Source organism: Erythrolamprus reginae, unplaced genomic scaffold (genome assembly GCF_031021105.1).
Source record: "Erythrolamprus reginae isolate rEryReg1 unplaced genomic scaffold, rEryReg1.hap1 H_9, whole genome shotgun sequence".
NCBI classification, from domain to species: domain Eukaryota; kingdom Metazoa; phylum Chordata; class Lepidosauria; order Squamata; family Dipsadidae; genus Erythrolamprus; species Erythrolamprus reginae.
The window spans coordinates 496,471-514,524 of record NW_027248537.1 but is presented as its reverse complement, the minus strand read 5'-3'; the positions used below and the strand labels follow the sequence as shown (position 1 = coordinate 514,524).

Genomic DNA, 18,054 nt, shown 5'->3' with positions numbered 1-18,054 from the left:
ATTGTCAAGTTGTAAGATTTCTTAAAAGGGATTAGACAGGTTCATGGAGGATCATGCAATCAACGACCATGAATAGGCATAGTTTTTTATTACTCCCTGAATCCTTAAGCAGCATGCCTTAACGGCATTTGGTTGGACAACATCAGAAAAAGGGAGTTATAGCCTTGCAGTCCAAGCTTGGAAGCTTTCCGTGGGCCATTCCATGACAGAATGCTGGAGTAAATAAAACAATGGCCAAAGGACTTTTCTTATTAATTCTATGTCTGCTACTCAATCTCCTAGAACAGTTTTTGCTTGGGGAAATATTAGTGGGAACATGGCAATTTAGCAGTGCAACTCTAGCAGCAATTTATTAAAGATTGAGGGAAGGTTCTGGTGTATACATATATAGTGTTAAGTAAGAAGGAAAATTTTGTTTTTTCAGGACTGCTTCTCTCTCTCTTAATGCTGGCTGTATAATACGTGGCTGCTCTGAAATTCATGTACTATAAATAATTCTGTTATAAAGTTATGAAACTTTATTGTAGAAAGCAAGCCTATGGGTAAATTTGTGCTAAATACATCATTACATGGTTTTAAAAAAAGCCAAGGTATGTATTTATTTTTTGGTTAAACTTTCCTTCCCAAATGGTGCTCAAAGTGATTAGCTTGTTCTGCCTTTTAACTAATCAGGAGGGGTTCCATGTAGTGTAATTGAAATTAAGCATAAATCTATATCAATAAAACATTGTTTGAGGACATATCAGTTTCCTTGGAATATATTTGGAAGTAAATTGCGTTGGATGCAGAATAATCACACAGACACGAGAGCTGGGTAATAAGGGTCACTTTATTAAATATAACTATAGAAGACCTGCAGAGGTCACTAAATGGGTAACATACTTGGGCAACTAAATGTGCGTAACTGCAGCCTGGGCAGTGCGAGGCTAACTTTAGCTTACGCCCAGCCCTGAAAACAACACCTCGAGGGTGTGGGAGGGCTCACCCCCCATGACCCAGAACCGGAAATGCCGTAAGCCCCAAAGGCACCCTCTCTCCACCACCCCGATCGTGTAGGCAACATGAGTTGTGGCAAGGGGCAGCCGATCATCTCTTAAAAGATGCCCAATAGAGAACACACAGTTGCTACTGATACCCTTTTCCACCCCGTTACTGCCAAACAGTGACTGAGAAGAAATTAGTCAATTGATACATGCCAACCTAATTAACCCCCAGACACGACACGTAACCAAAATACACTTCTCCTTTTTCCAGGGTGGAGTAGGCGAAAAAACAATCTAGACTCAAATGTGCTGAGATTGCAAAAAATCCTTACTCGGCCCCCAGGTAGGTGACCTTTAAGCACCTTAGATTGAGCGGAGGGTGGATGGGTGTCTGCACTTGCTAGCAGCCAGGCTGAGGAAGGAAAGAGCTGGGTGGCTTGCAGGCCTTTTAAAAAGGCTGCTCGCTAAGCCCAGTCACTTCTGGCCACGTGACCGGCGCTGAGCATTCTGGGAGCATTCTCCCAGCAGCCTGGAAGTCAGTGCCGTATTGATCCGGCACCTGTGCTGAGGACGCATGGCCTCTCAATTGCCTGGATGTTAGCTTTACAACTTGAAAAAAAAAGAATATATCTTATTTGAGATGGATCTATTAATCTTAGTAGCGCTATCTCCAGTCTGCTATGTCACTAGAACTGGAAATGACAAGCCTGTTCTTTGACACTATCTGAGACAATCTCTCCCTTTTTTAATTAAATGTGTAAGAGGATGTAACATTCACAGTTCCAGGAACAAAACACAATTCTAAGAATAGCTACGGGTATAAATTTGTTAGTTGATGAAAAAAAGTGTCTGATGAACAATGTGTAAGTTAAAATTCTGGTCAAGTACATTTCTCTCCACCTCAATTTTTTTGATACATGTAGTTGTCTTTGTGCTTCTTTTTAATTATAAATGGTCCAGACTTGCGGTGAAATCAGGTGGCCTCAAAGCTGAAATATAAAGTTAAATTAAACTAAAAAGAATTTGCCACTGACTGCTGTGATAAATGTCTAATTTGAAGGAAAGATTTCCATTCCTTTGCATGCTTAGATTTAATCCCTAATCTCTTTGAGTAAAGCTGGGAAAGATTCCAATCTATATCTTTGTGGAGAAAGGGTAAACAATAGTGAACTTGGACAAAGATTTGACCCAGCATGTAGCAGTTTTTCTGTGTCCAAGACCCACATTTTTCTTGACAAATTGAGTGGCATTATCAAATTTATGAAAAAAGATTGCCAGAAAAATGTCCACATACAAAAACAACTGGAAAGTGTATTGTGCCAAAGTAACTAATAAATTATGATCATCCCCTATATTGCAGCTTCACTCCTACTCTGGAAAAATCCTTTAGATGTCCACAGTTTTACTATGAAAGTTCTGAGAAAAGCAGAAATGCAATGTCAGGAAACTTTTTTTGCTACTTCTTGTTCTCAAAGAAATAAATCTTTGTTTTTTGTTTACCAGAATACAACCTTGAAATATGAGAAAAGGCAAGATAATAATCTACATCTTCAATAAGAGATTGTACATGCGTGCCCACCAGTCTGTGCAACATGCAAAGCAATGTTTTATAAATAAACCTTTATTATATGTTTGAATATATTTGATAGAAATGAGCAATAAATGGTCAGACAAAACTTACCCTTTTGACTCTCAAGCTCCGTCGTTCTGTGGAATTTCTCACGAAGAGAGTTCTTTTGGCCAATGTTGAGCTATCGCTATCGCTTCTATTCAGCTGTCAAAATAGAACAAACAGTAATTGAAACAGAGTGGGTAGCGCTAAAGTTAAAAAAAGTTTACTGATATTAAAAGTAGCAAAAATTACCACTGCATATTCTGTTGGATTTGACTACAGTTTTGCGTAAGAGATCATTAATGCAATACTGATAAAACGTCACAATTCAAACACCAATAATTGAATATACATAAAAATATTCACTTCTTGATTCTTAATGAGGCAGATGCTGTTAACAGTACTGGTTTTATTTGTTTTGTTACTAATGCAACAATGTGACATCCTACTTGGAAAGATATGATCTAGTATTGACATGACCCAAGGGGATGATATATGCAGTGAGTATTGTCATTAGTAATTTTATTTTTTAACTGGACTGATTGCTATGAACTCATACCAGATAAATCCCACATTGCTTCCAGTATGGAATAAAATGTGTGACAAAAGAGGTTTTGTCCAACAAGGAATCCCATAATTAAATAAACAAAAGCACAAATAAAAGGAGGCAGGAGGCTGATATAAAAAATCTGGACCATACAAAGTGATTGTCCTTGATTGTCTATTTCTTCTTACATTTGACTTTTTGATTTTTACAGATCTTAGTTGAGACTGATTGATCATCCTGGTACTGGAGGGAGTTTGGATGGAAGAATTCATTCCACTATGAAGCCCTACCAGGAAATGATCAATTCCTCCTATTCTGTTTTGTAACAGCCTGAGGAGGAGAGTCAAGTCTCAATCACGTGGTTTCCTTTAAGTAGATGTGGGTATCAGGAAAAAAAAATTGCTGTTATAGTGTCAGAGAATTCCTGGAGGGGTAGTACTACTGCAGTCAAAGATAAACTGCAAGGACAATGGAAGACAAATACGCAAGTCTCTTTCAGCTTTAGGAAATTCTCAAAAGAGCATTGTGCAAGGGCAGATACCTATAGAAATGATTCACAGAGACTACAATGAAGAACCATCTTTTGCATTGGGGGGCAAATGTTGAAAATACTGAAAAGCAGATTACTTAATGACTCATCTGCAGCACACAGTTTTTGATATTTTGTTCCTGTCATGTGAACATAGTGTTTCAGGTTGCACATGCACACAGCAACTTTATTTGAAGTATTTCATTTTTGTCATAAAATTAAAAAGCAGATAGATCCTAATTTGTTGAACCTCCTTCCTACTTTCTTTGGGAAAGTATTCTTACAGTAAGTGCTTTTTACATTTTGCAAATCATATTTCAAAAATTACATGCTGCTAGACATGTCATAAAACAGCAAAATGAATATAAATATTTGCACTGAAATGGGTATCAACAGTAAAAAAAAAACCCACCATGAAAAAATAATTTTTGGCATCTGCAAGGCAATTCTACGCATGACTATTGAGAAAGAATGACTGGATTCATATATTCCACTAAATGTAGCATATGGTGCAAACACAGTCAATTGCGATTGTCTTCAGTAAATCATGGTTAAACAATTCATGCCTTAGCATCCTGTTCAAACCATGTGTTTGCATGTCAGTAAGTGGAAGAGGGGAAGAGTGAAGGAATGTTAATTGTGACAACTTTATTCTAGCTTAATACAAAGAGATAAAATGCTAACAAATAGCTGAGAAGTTGCACATTATTTTATAGGTGAAAGCAATAATTTTCATAGCCTCACAGCTGACAGATGGACACTATGTTCTCTAGAGGTGGCCCATTGCCAGCAATGAGTCACTGCCAAAGAAATTAAATGAGTCTTTAGTTAGCAAGAGTTCATTGAGAACACTTTTTATCTTACCCTACAGATGTACTGGTTTCGCTCGCCTGGAGAGAACGTCTGTGAACGTACTATCATGCTGTTTCTGACAAAAGGATGCTGTTGAGACTTCAGGCTGGCTTTGTCCTTGGGTTGTAGAGCTACACACTCTATCTTATCTTCTGTATTTGTTTCTCTATCAACCTGTGGATATATTATACATCATTTCTAATAATGAAAACCAAAACCTGCTCACCAAATTTTATCAATCGATGCCATTAGGACACTAGTAAGTTAAATTAAAACCAAAAAACCCAAGGCTCAAAATACATTAATTTCTTAACAAATAAAAAGTAGACAGGCATTTAGTGCTTCACAAAAATCTTTCTTTTATCTGGACACATCATATATTTCACTAGATAAAGTACCATATGCTAGAAAAAAAATCTTTTCAGGATTCTTAAAATAACTTCATTCTAAACCAACACATCCCTTCTCCATTTAAAACTAAAACTAGGCTTTCTTTTAATGGTAATTAGGAATGTCATTGTCTTATTCAGAAGTGATGAAATTATTCTGGCAAAATAGTGATTAACAAATAAACATAAAAACAAGGAAAGCAACAAAGCTATCTCGTTCAACATCATAGTATGGCATTTGTAGACTTCCTGATGTTGAACTATAATTTCCAACATTTCTTGTCATTGACATGATGGCTGGAATTTTGTGGTTTCCATCTAGATCAGGGTCCCCAAACTTGGCAACTTTAAGACTTGTGGGAATTGAAATCCACAAGTCTTAAGTTGCCAAGTTTGAAGACCTGTGATCTAGAGTAACTGGCAATGGTTGTCCAGGTTTTCGTTTAAAAAATAATATTTATTAAGTTTTTCTAATTAAAAGCAACATAAAACAAGACATACAAAAATAAAAAAACATAAAATACAAACAAATATGGTAAAAGCTAACCACTTTTACAGCTATATCATTTTCAAATATATTTACAATTCTCAATATTACTATTTTAAGTTAAACAATCACTATTATTTATCCAGTTCTATGTTCAATGGAGTCTCCATATCTATTTTTTTCTGTTGTAGCTATATGAACTTCTAATTGTATAAATAGGACGTGAGATTGAGAACCTTTGCTATTTGTTTATAGTTTACCTTTTATAATCAAATATGACATTTTTTGTTGTGATTTAACCACTTATACCAAGTATTCCAAGAGTCATAGAATTCTGTATCTTCTTTTTTCACGAATCTCCATTGTTAATTTACACATCTTGGAGCATTCCAAATTTTGTCTAATAATTATTGATGATGTGGGGATAGTATCATTTTTCCAGCTCTGGCCCTAGGCAATCCTCGTAGCAGTGGTTGTGTGGTATATTAAGTAATGGTCCTCTTTTTAAAACTTTTCTCTAAAAATTTCCAATAAAAACAGTTCCGGCTTCAAATTCTTCTCCTATTGTATTATTTCTTCCAGCCAATTTCTTATTTTATTCCAAAATATTTTAATTTTTGGACAAGTCCACCGCAGATAGCAATAGATCCCTTATTATTTCTTGCACTTACAACATTTCAGTGACATCGTCGGAAACATCTTTGCCAATTGTGCCAGAGGGAGGTGCCAGCAGTAGAACATTTTGTATATATTTTTCTTATAAGATGCCATCAAAGTCAATTTATAATTTATCTCCCCAATTTTTCCCCATTCTGCTAGATGTATTGCGTTCCCAAAATTTTGTGCCCATGCTACTATTGTTCCCTTAATCACTTCTTCCTCTAATTTAAATTGTTATTGAAAGTTATATAATTTCAAAATCATTTTTTCTTCTGGGCCAAATAAAATTTTATCTAATCCTGATCATTTTGGAATCCAAATTTTGGAATCCAGTTCATATAAATATACAAGATGAGTCAATTCAGTAAATATAAATAAGTCTATAAATAGCTTTTAGATTATTAATTTATGTTAATTGATTTAATCACCCAGATGGTTACTTGCTCAATTGTGTTGCCATTTTCCATTCTCTCTTCAATCTTTCTCTTTACCTTTCTCTTACTTTCTCCTACTTTCACTGACTTTCTTCACTTACTTCACTTTCTCTTAGTCCACTTCATACTTGGTCTTATTCAAATCGTCTTTAAATTCACCAAATAGACCAATGCACTGTTCTGAGATCTTCACACATTTTTTTACTCCAAAACTTATCTCCAAATCACACTTATATTATTTGCCTGTCAGCTTATCATTATATCTCCAAAAATCCTTTGTTCTCTTTCTCCCCCAAATTTAGAAGCTACTTCACACTTTTTTCTTCTCTTCATAAATCAGGTCACAGCATCTCTGGCCCTGGACATGAAAGCCGGTTCCTTCTGTGTCAGAATTGAGGGGTTCTTCCTGTTACAGCAGGGATCACTCTTCTCCCGACCATCTCTGGTGTATTCCCTCTATGTAGGCTGCCCCCCAGGGCTTTGCCTTGCCTCACGCAGCTTCCAAGAAACAGAAAATTGGGCAGTTTGAACAGAGCTTTGTTCTCCTGCTTGGCACCTTTGCGCTGACCCAGAAGTTCCGGCTGTCCAGGATTTCATGAAGAATCTTCACTAGCTACACATGGACTGAATATAGGACTTTTGTATCAATACTTGAACTCTATTTTTGACTACATCCTTTCCTAAAGAAAAAAAATTGACTAACCTAATTTCATGTGATCCTCATTTGTGACTTTCTAAGCCAGTTCCTGACAAGCAAAGTTCATGGAAGAAACCAGATTCTCTTCCCTGATTTATTTGACTGCAGTGATTCACTTAACAACTGTAGCAAAAAAATAGTTGTAAAATCGGCACCACTTACTTAACCAGTGCCTTCCTTAGCAACAGAAATTCTGGTCCCAATTATGATCCAAGTCAAAGTCTACCTATAGTTATTTATTTATTAAATTTGTATACCGCCCTTCTCCGAGGTTTTGGGGTGGCTAACAGCATATAATATAACAATATAGTACAATGGCCGTCAGGCATGGGGGAATTGAGATACTCTTTCCCCCTAGGCCTTTACAATTTTATGCATGGTATGTCTGTATGTATGTTTGGTTTTTATATTAATGGGTTTTTAATCATTTTTAGTATTGGATTATTATTGTACACTCTCTTATTATTGCTGTTAGCCGCCCCGAGTCTCCGGAGAGGGGCGGCATACAAATCCAATAAATAAATAAAAAAAATAAATAATTAAATTTAAAATTACAATCTAAAAATCCAATATTTAAAAACAATCATAACAGTTCAATCATACAACACAATTTGAAGTTCCTGAACACTCTTCAGAGGTAGCCCCATGTAGAGAGCATTGCAGTAGTCGAACCTCGAGGTGATAAGGGCATGAGCAAATGTGAGCAGAGATTCCCTGGCCAAATAGGACCACAACTGGTGCACTAGGCAAACCTGGGCAAATGTCCCCCTTGCCACAGCCGAAAGATGATGGTCCAAAGTTAGTTGTGGATCAAGGAAAACGGCCAAATTGTGTACACTCTTTGAGGTGGTCAGAACTCCCCCTTCCCAGAGTAATGTATGGACAGATGGACATGTCCTTGGGAGGCAGAACCCACAGCCACTCCGTATTGTCAGGATTGAGTCTGAGTCTCTTAAAACCCATCCAGACCCTAACAGCCTCCAGACACTGGCACATCACTTCCACTGCTTCAATGAGTGGACACGGGGTGAAAGTGTATAGCTGAGTATCATCAGCATACTGATGGTAACTCGCCCCGTGCCCTTAGATGGTCTCACCCAGCGGTTTCATGTAGATATTAAACAGCAGGGAGGAGGGGACTGACCCCTGAGGAACCCCACAAGGGAGGGACCTAGGAGTCGACCTATATTTCTTGGATTAAATATTAGCATTTAGGCTTCTAGCATATGGGATGCCTGAACAATGTATATTTGAAGAGAAACAAATTGGCTCACACTTACTAGTGAATTTCAATTTCCATAATTTTCTAAATGTTGTTTTGCAGTTCTAAATTCCAGGCTTAAAAAAATCACAGATCATATAAAATATGTTGTTTATTTTGAGAAAAAATATAGTCAAATGTAAATATTTAAATACAGATTTTTATATAAAAATTTAGTTTAAAGAGGGATTAAGGCATAACAGATTTACAAATGAACATTTGCAAAATTTATAGTTTATGAACTGAAAATGAACTGATTCATCCATCCATCACATATATAACATCCCCCCACCTCCCTCTCCCCACTTTCTAGCACTGTTTTTAAGAGCTTGGTCCTTGTTATTAAAACTTCAAAACAGTTGCAAAAATAAAAATATTAAGTGTGTATGCTAGTATAATTTAAACATTAAATAACTTATTAAATATTTAAAACATCCATTATTAAACATGAATTATCGAACAAATAAGCATTAAATGTTAACTAGCAAGCTAAATATTTTTCTGTGGCTGCTCTAACGAGTTTTTTTCCTTGCTGCTTCTCTTTTTTGTACTATGCAAAAAAAAAACACATTTCCAAGTCTGTAAAGCACCAGTTCAAAAACACTACATATATTAAATGCTACACTAAGTTTGTACATTTAACTGAAAACATTTTGAGAAGTTTGCGATGATAAATATGGCTCAGCGATAAAAGGCTTTCTGAGCTATATAGAAAATGTAATTTAAAATACTCACCAGTATTGGGAATTCTATTGTTTCTTTGTTGAGATCCACTTCTGTAAGGTTGTTGTCTTTCTCATGTTCAGTACCACTTGCCTGTTCCAAATTAAAGCTCATTCTCTTGCTATCTGTGCATTTTTCTTCTCTGGTCTCTTTGATTTTATTCTCCTCTTCTCTGGATACTTCTGTCAGTATTCCAACCCTGTGAGAACAAATCTACCCTTAACTTACTAAAGTAGTTGGAAAATAAAATACCAGCATATTTAGAACCTAATATTCATACAATTAATGTGACATTATCAATAACTTATTTTGGCAAGAAGTAAACTTGTGGAACATTTCAGTATTCTCTTCTTTGGAAAAAGCAGAAGGATTTGTTATAAATTTACTGTGTTAGAACATCATAAAATTAAATGTAAATTTAATATTCAAAGATATTTCTGAAGATAGATATAGCATCCTCTGCATAGTCAGTGGAGCCCATGGATATTGCAAATAGATAAAATAACAATAATATACTGAGTGGATAGAAAGTTAGAGCATCCATTCATCTGTGTAAATATCTCACCCAGCTAATTATAGCCCAACAAGTCAATCACCTTTCAAACAACTTTGCAGTAAAAGGAAGGTCCAAAAATTGAATCAACTATAATGAAATGTCTGAACCTGTCACATACCATTGTACCGGACATTCTCTTAACCAAACTAAATCAGCTAGCGGTACCTGAACACACTTGTAAGTGGATCACAAGCTTCCTAACAGACAGGAAGCAGCAGGTGAAGCTAGGAAAAATCACATCAGATACATGTACAATTAGCACAGGTGCCCCCCAAGGCTTTGTACTCTCATCACTTCTCTTCTCTCTATACACTAATGACTGCATGTCAAGTGATCCATCTGTTAAACTACTGAAGTTTGCAGATGATACAACAGTGATCGGACTCATTTGAGACAATGATGAATCCGCATACAAATGCGAAGTTGAACAACTATCCTTGTGGTGTGACCAGAACAATCTAGAACTGAACACACTCAAAACCGTAGAAATGGTGGTAGACTTTAGGAGAAACCCTTCCACCCTTCCACCTCTCACAATACTAGACAACACAGTATCAACAGTAGAGACCTTCAAATTTCTAGGTTCTATCATATCTCAAGACCTAAAATGGTCACCTAACATCAAAAACATCATCAAAAAAGCACAACAAAGAATGTTCTTTCTGTGCCACCTCAGGAAGCTCAAACTGCCCAAGGAGCTGCTGATACAGTTCTACAGAGGAATCATTGAATCTGTCATCTGCACCTCTATAACTGTCTGGTTTGGTGCTGCAACCCAACAGGACCGACACAGACTTCAGAGGATAATCAGAACTGCAGAAAAAACAATTTTTGCCAACCTGCCTTCCATTGAGGACCTGTATACTGCACGAGTCAAAAAGAGGGCGGGGAAAATATTTACTGACCCCTCACATCCTGGACACAAATGTTTCAACTCCTACCCTCAAAACATCACTACAGAGCACTGCACACCAAGACAACTAGACACAAGAACAGGTTTTTTTCCGAACGCCATCACTCTACTAAACAAATAATTTCCTCAACACTGTCAGACTTTCTACTAAATCTGCACTTATATTCTACTAGTTTTTCTCATCATTCCTATCACCCATTTCCTCCCATGTTGACTGTATGACTGTAACTTGTTGCTTATATCCTAAGATTTTTATTAATATTGCTTCTTCATTGCTTATTTGACCCCTATGACAATCATTAAGTGTTGTACCACATGATTCTTGACAAATGTATATTTTATTTTATGTACGCTGAGAGCATATGCACCAAGACAAATTCCTTGTGTGTCTAATCACACTTGGCCAATAAAATTCTATTCTATTCTATTCTATTCTATACCCTTTTTACTTTCTCTGAATACGCAGCATACAAATTTGAAGAATGATATGTTGAGATCATGTCAGCTTTTGTTTACTTAAGGATTCATTGAAACATACATTTTGACTAAAGTCACTTAAAGTTTGTATTTTTATATACTCTGCACCTGTATTTTTTTTAACACAGTTACAGTATTTTTTGGAGTATAAGACACACTTCTTCCCTCCCTAAATGAGAAAATTTGAGTGTGCTAATGATCTTCCCAGCTAGCAGGATTTTTTCATTCCTACTTCCTCTAAAGAAATTTTTTCCAGCCCTAAATCTTTGCAGGTTTGTTTTCTTCATTACTCCTTTGAAGAAATTTTTTTTTAGCCCTAACCAGGGGATAAAATAATGTGCTGAAACTGACTACATTAAGGAGGCTGGCCAGATGAATACCTGTTAAGTAGACCCCCCCCCCGCCGCCTATTTTCCTCCCACAAAACTAATAATTACATGCATTTTAGTTTGGGCAGGGGGAAGCTAGGATATTTCTGTATAAAAACTTGTTAATCCAAGTAAATTGACACATACTGGATATTAAACCCACCTTTGTCGTCAGGCATGGGGGAACTGAGATATTCAATTTATGCATGGTATGTTTGTGTGTATGTTTGGTTTTTAAATTAGGGTCTTTTAAATTATTTTAAATATTAGATTTGTTATATGTTGTTTCACTATTGTTGTTAGCCGCCCCGAGTCTACAGAGAGGGGCGGCATACAAATCTAATAATAAAATAAAATAAAATAAAATATAATAAAATATAATAATAAAATAAAATAAAATAATAAAATAAAATAAAACAAAATAATAAAATAAAATATAAAATAAAATAAAATAAATGTTTCATGAAAGATCCACATTCCAAATTGTGGTTAATAAAAGGTTTCTTTGAAATAAGCGATTCATATTTTCAGAGACAAATGCTACCAATAAGCTTTTCTTAAAAGAGAAGAGGCAAGAAAAGTCTACTGCCTTCATGCCCAGCTTAAATTTACCAGCAGTAAGATGTTATATGAATCTTTGTTCTGATCAAAAATAGGGGAAGCTCATGATAACAAAAGCAAAATACAGACAGGATACATCCCCAGTTCATACTTTTTGCATTTAGTCTTTATTTTGCTAGCTAGATGCATGCTCTCTTTACATAAAGGAAGAATAGGTTTTCTTCCTTTCTTTCTTTCTTACCTACCTACTGTTTCTGTATGTTTCAAATTTTTAAATGCTATTTTGTGAATAACCAATACATAAAAATGGTTCAGCTTACCAGTCTTCCTCAGAACTTTGTGTTTCCTGGGTATCCTGTGCTTCCTCATCTTCCTCCTCCTCCTCCCCTTCCTCTTCTTTCTCTGCCAATTCTTGTTCTACAGATTGCAGCTCCGCTGATGTCCTTTCCAGCAATGCTGAGACCGCATCCTAACAAAGACACAGAAAGCAGCTTTATTTATACTAAAATATGTAAGAAGTAATACCAATAATACATCTGGTCTCTAATGATTGTGTACATGGACTGAGCTAAGAAAAATCACAAAGCTGCTGAAACTTTTTAGATTAAATTTAACAAGCACACAAGTATTTACAGAGAGTAGGATTACATCCAGGGATGGGCTGCTGTCTGGATGGGGGGCACAGTGAGGTAGCAAAAATGGAGCTCCACCCCAGAGTACCCAATTTGCACTGAAAGAAAATGCAGGGCGTCCTGTATAAGCCACGGCCACAGTGTGGTAGTAAAAAAATTGGTAGCCCTTCACTGATTACATCATGAAACACTCAAAACTGATTTAAACCTTGAATTGCTACATGACATTATCTTAGAATTCATTACTTATATTGTGAAAATCATATCCTACAACAAAACTTTATATTTAAGTATAATAAATAAAATTATTTTCAAAAATGGCGTAGACAAGACAAAAATACTGACATACAGATCACTAAAGACTAAGTTCTAATTCACAAATTGTAGGCAAAAATAACAAGTTATATTGGTTTCTGACAATTACAAATCATTAATCCAGATTTTACAATTGATTTTCCAGTTTAAAACTGGGAATTGTCTAGAGTATGAGATTCATATGAACTAGATTTTGCGTATACATTCTTTCAAAATATTTTGTTTTCACTCCCTATCATTCAAAGGAAACAAAAACAAAATATGCACTGATTTGAAGTTTAGTGTAAATGAAGTACTGTAATAACCTACATTCAGTTGTTTGGAATAGATGCTCAAATACAATGAAATTAAAATAGGGAAAATAGAGTAGACCATAAACCCTAAAGTTACATTCTGTGGGGGAAAAAATCAGCTGTTTGCTAGCAGAAAGGACTTAGGAATAGCATCTTTCCTCTAGGTCTAGGAACTCACACTGGCATACATAGCATTCCTTCCTCTAATGCTTCCCCATGATAGAATAATAGAGTTGGAAGAGACTTTGGAAGTCTTCTAATCCAACTCCCTGCTTGAGTAGGAGACCTCAAAAGTAGGAGTCTTCGGAGAGGGGCGGCATACAAGTCCAACTAATAAATAAATAAATAAAAGTCTCCAGTGATGGAGAACCCACAATTTCTGAGGCAAGGCTATTCCATTGGTTGATTGCTTTCACCGTTAAGAAATTTCTCCTTAGTTCTAGGTTGCTTCTCTTCTTTGTTAGTTTCCATCCATTATTTCTCGTCTTGCCTTTTAGTGCTTTGGAAAATAGTTTGAACCCCTCATCTTTGAAGGAGCCCCTCAAATATTGGAACATTGCTATAATGTCTCCCCTTCTTTTTATTAGACTAAACATACCCAATTCCTGTAGTCATTCTTTGTATGCCCTCTAATCATTTTTGTTGCTCTTCTCTACATTTTTTCCAGAGTTGGAAAGGATTGAGAGTAGGATTGCATTTGCTTTTTTGGGTGCTGCACAACAACTCATATTTAAGTGATTGTCCAAAATTCCTCTCACAATTTTTGGAACTAAACCAAGTTTCACCTAATCTTTATCTATACAGTTGGTTTTTCTTGCCTAAATGTAGAACCTTACTTTTATCTATGCAGATTTTTTTTAAAATTAGGGCCCAGTGTTCAAGTCTGTCAAGATCTATTAGTTCTTGAGCTTGTCTTCTGGTGTGTTGGCTATTACTGCCAGCTTGGTGTCATCTCCAAATTTTAAAAGTTCCCCTTCTAGTTCCACATCTGGAACATTTATGAAGATATTTAACAGTATTAGACCAAAAATATAATATTGGAGTACCCCACTGCTTACTTCTCATGTAGATGTACACAGTCCTGTTGAGAACTACATATTGAGTATGATTTATCACACAGTTACAGACCCGCCTAGTGGTGGTGCTATCTTTACTAAATTTTTCTAGCTTGCCAAGAAGCAGGTCGTTCCACTTAATCAAATGCTTTCCTGAAATCTAAGTATACAATGTCCACAGCATTTAGTCACTTTGTCGAAGAATGAAATAAGATTTGCTTAGCATGATATATTTTTGACGAACTCATGTTGGCTACTGGTTATACCTTTATTTGTTTGTAGGTGTTCAATATACAATGAACAATGTAGGTTGGACTAAAAGAGGAAAAAGTGGTCCAAAATTAGTCAGTGACTTGCCTGACAATGGACTAGAACTTGAGTCTCTGCAGTCCTCTCAGACCTCTTAACCATTATATTACACAAGTGAGCAAACTACTGAAAAAAAAAGTTAATGCAACAATATCAATTTTACAAGTGATTCCCTTGTACTCCAACAAATAATGTTTGGATGTTAGGATAAGCACCCTGTTCCTTACAATGAAGAAGTTGTACATAAGCTTGACTGCATTTGCTTCTGTTTTTTAGCAATACATTCTGACAAGGAACTCTGGCTTACTGCTTCCCTCATAATCAAGATTTAGCAATTCATTTATAATGTTCATTGTTTGTTTAGCCATTGCTGCAAGCAGAAAAAGACAACCGGAAGCCTAATTATACTTCTATTTATGATAATGAGACATATAGCGACTGGAGGCTACACATAATAATGTAGCACAACTATTTAACTGGTGCCACTGTTTTTTCTAGCAATCAACTTACCAAGGAACCAGGTGATGGATTGGCTGCTACAAAGACTGAATACTTCTTTGGCTTCACATTCTTTTTTCCAGCCGTGTGCTTAGAAGATAGCAAATTATACCACAGAGTAGCTATCTCATTTGAAAAGGACACATCTCCCAGACGTATCTGGATTCCACCCTACAACACAATGTATACTTGTTACAGAATTTTAATTTATGTACAGACAAATATCATTGAAATGTTTTGTTTCTTTAAGCAGTCAAAAAAAAAGACTCATTTATGCCGCCAGGCATGGGGGAGTTAAGATATTCCTTCCCCCTAGGCCATTATAAGTTATGCATGGTATGCTTGTGTGTATGTTTGGTTTTATTATAAGGGTTTTTAGTTGTTTTATTAATTGGATTTCTACATGCTGTTTTTTATCAGTTGTTAGCCGCCCCGAGTCTGCGGAGAGAGGCGGCATACAAATCCAATAAATAAATAAACAATAAATAAATAAATTCCCCAAAGCCTTTTTAATTAGAATTATTAAAAACTTCATTTATATATTTATATTTTTTGGATTAAAATACAACACTTAAGATTAATATTACAATTGAAGTCAAATGACAATGCAACTAAGTTTTATAAGCATTAGGTAAGGACGACTTTCCACATCATGCACAGTGATCCTTTCTATTACGGTTATAATGCAATGTGTGAGGTAGCCATTCTATAAAAGCCTGATGAATAGGATTCATCTATTTCTCAAGAGGGAAATTGCAGAAACGTGTTAAAGATAAAGAAAGAGGGAAGATGAATGGGATTTACTTGGAGCAGTTGGCACAAATGCTAAAGTAATTCTGGTTCATGATAAATCTTGAGGGATTAAGGGCACAGGGGTCTGTTGGCTTGTAAACTAAAAGGATGTAAAACATTAAAGTACCAAGAGACTAGTCAAGAATTGCAGGTGAAAACAGAAAGGATTATGATATTGATATTTATCTGGTGATTTTATTTGGTAAAAGGGGTATATATAAAGAAAAAATAAACAAATCAATTCATTAATTATAGATCAGACATACAATACATACACAAAAAGAAAACAAAGTTATACACTATAAATTTGATCACTGCAATAGATTGAGTGCAGGAGAAAGCGCTGCCTAGGTTAATGCCTGAGGCAAAATATAGTTGGCCTTAGTCCAATTTATTTGTGAGGAAAAAATGGCCTTATATGCAAGAAAATAAAATTTCATATCTTGATAGCTTTATTGTATAAAAATGCTTTTGGCACCATCAATGGAATAATCTATCAGTGTCTGAAATTGTTTATCATTACACTTCCATTTTACAATCAACTACAGGTAAGAATCATAACTTGAAAAATATTAAGAAAAATAAAAAGTCTGCTTCTAAGCACAATAATGTTATATACAAGAAATGGAACATTTTTGCTGTATGGCACTTTTGCCACTAAAGTCAGATACTGTACACGTTTTGCATGAATGATGTCCTAGGTTGCAGAATTGGGTTGTTACTGGTGTAGTAGGCGACTGCGCAACGATAGCGGTTGCCAGATCATGTACTTTGCACGTGACCACTCTGGTGCTAGTTCTTTGGCCGCCGCCATCTTTTTTCTTTAATTTTTGGGGTTTTTTCATTCCTGCGCATACACAGAAGCAAAATCTTGCGAGGGGACGTTCACACGTGTGCAATTTCAGCGATTTTTTTTCTTCCACACATGCGCGGAAGCAAAAAAAAACCCAGTGGAAACTCACGCGCACGTCCCCTCACAAGGTTTTGGTGCATTTTTGCTTCCTGTGGAAGCAAAATCACACTGGGGCCACACGTGCATGCATACAAGACTCCCCATGTGCACTGGTAGCAACAAGTAAGAGGAATCCGCCTCTGCTAGGTTGCTCTCTCATCGGAAAGGCCAAGTATGGGATTGTTAAATTTCCTGGCTTATATTTGGGTGAAATAACACTTCTCAAAAATAGTAACCATAGTTTCTACGGACCAAAGTCACCGCCAGACACTTTCAAATAAATTAAGTACAGTTATGGATGGATGGAATTTATAGACATTCAATTGGCCAAATTGTATGTCCCGACTGCTCTTTGAAAAGGTTTACCACAATAAATATTAACCCAGGAAATTGCATCATCATAAAACCCACAGAGAAAATATTTATCTTCTTCCTTTCCTCATTTAAATGAAGGCTATAACAAGCAAAGCCTTGCAGTTTTTCTCTGTAGTGGCATCAGAAGTGCTTCCTTCATTATCTTGAGTGTGAAAAACTATTCAAGCATTTAGCCTCTCAAGTAAATGGGGTAAGGAAAGTAAATTCAATTATTTCTATTTATTTAAATATTTGCATACCATTTCCGATTTGCATTAATACCAGAAATAGTTAATATTTTAAAACAGTGCTAGACACTAGTTATTAACAGGATTAAAAATATTAATAAAAATGAGGTGATTGATGAAAAGCCCCCCCCCCCCCCCGAAAAGAAGAATGGATTTTTAAAGGAGTAAATGGCTGCACTGGAGTGATGTTCTGCAGAGGACTGCTGAGACTATTTACTTATGCTGCGTGCGGTACGGAATGCAAGACCTCACCTTGAGAACATTAAGTACCTTACATACATGAGAATGCTAAGATAAGCATTTTCTTGTATTTCATAATGTATCTGTTCTTATTCATAATGTATCTGGAATATTAGGAATATTACATACAAGAGAATGCTAAGATTCTCTTACAACAACACAACAACACAAGAGCACACAACAGATTTAAACTTAATATTAACCGCTCCAAACTTGACTATAAAAAATATGACTTCAGTAACCAAGTTGACTCCATAGTGTCATCCCCAAACCCCTAACACTTTACCCTTAGATTATCTACGGTTCACCTATCCAGA

The 18,054-nt window shown here is 35.9% G+C and overlaps 1 protein-coding gene across 1 annotated transcript in view; it reads right to left on the bottom strand.

The window, feature by feature from the left end:
• Nucleotides 1-18,054, bottom strand: part of LOC139155889 (protein WWC2-like) — a 190,571-nt gene that overhangs the window by 13,264 nt on the left and 159,253 nt on the right. Inside the window, exons 16-20 of the mRNA XM_070731238.1 lie at nucleotides 15,164-15,322; nucleotides 12,370-12,518; nucleotides 9,187-9,373; nucleotides 4,536-4,697; nucleotides 2,665-2,757 (exon numbers count right to left, since the gene is read on the bottom strand). Of these exons, the coding sequence (XP_070587339.1) occupies nucleotides 2,665-2,757; nucleotides 4,536-4,697; nucleotides 9,187-9,373; nucleotides 12,370-12,518; nucleotides 15,164-15,322 (750 nt within the window). The remainder of the gene's footprint in view (nucleotides 1-2,664; nucleotides 2,758-4,535; nucleotides 4,698-9,186; nucleotides 9,374-12,369; nucleotides 12,519-15,163; nucleotides 15,323-18,054) is intronic.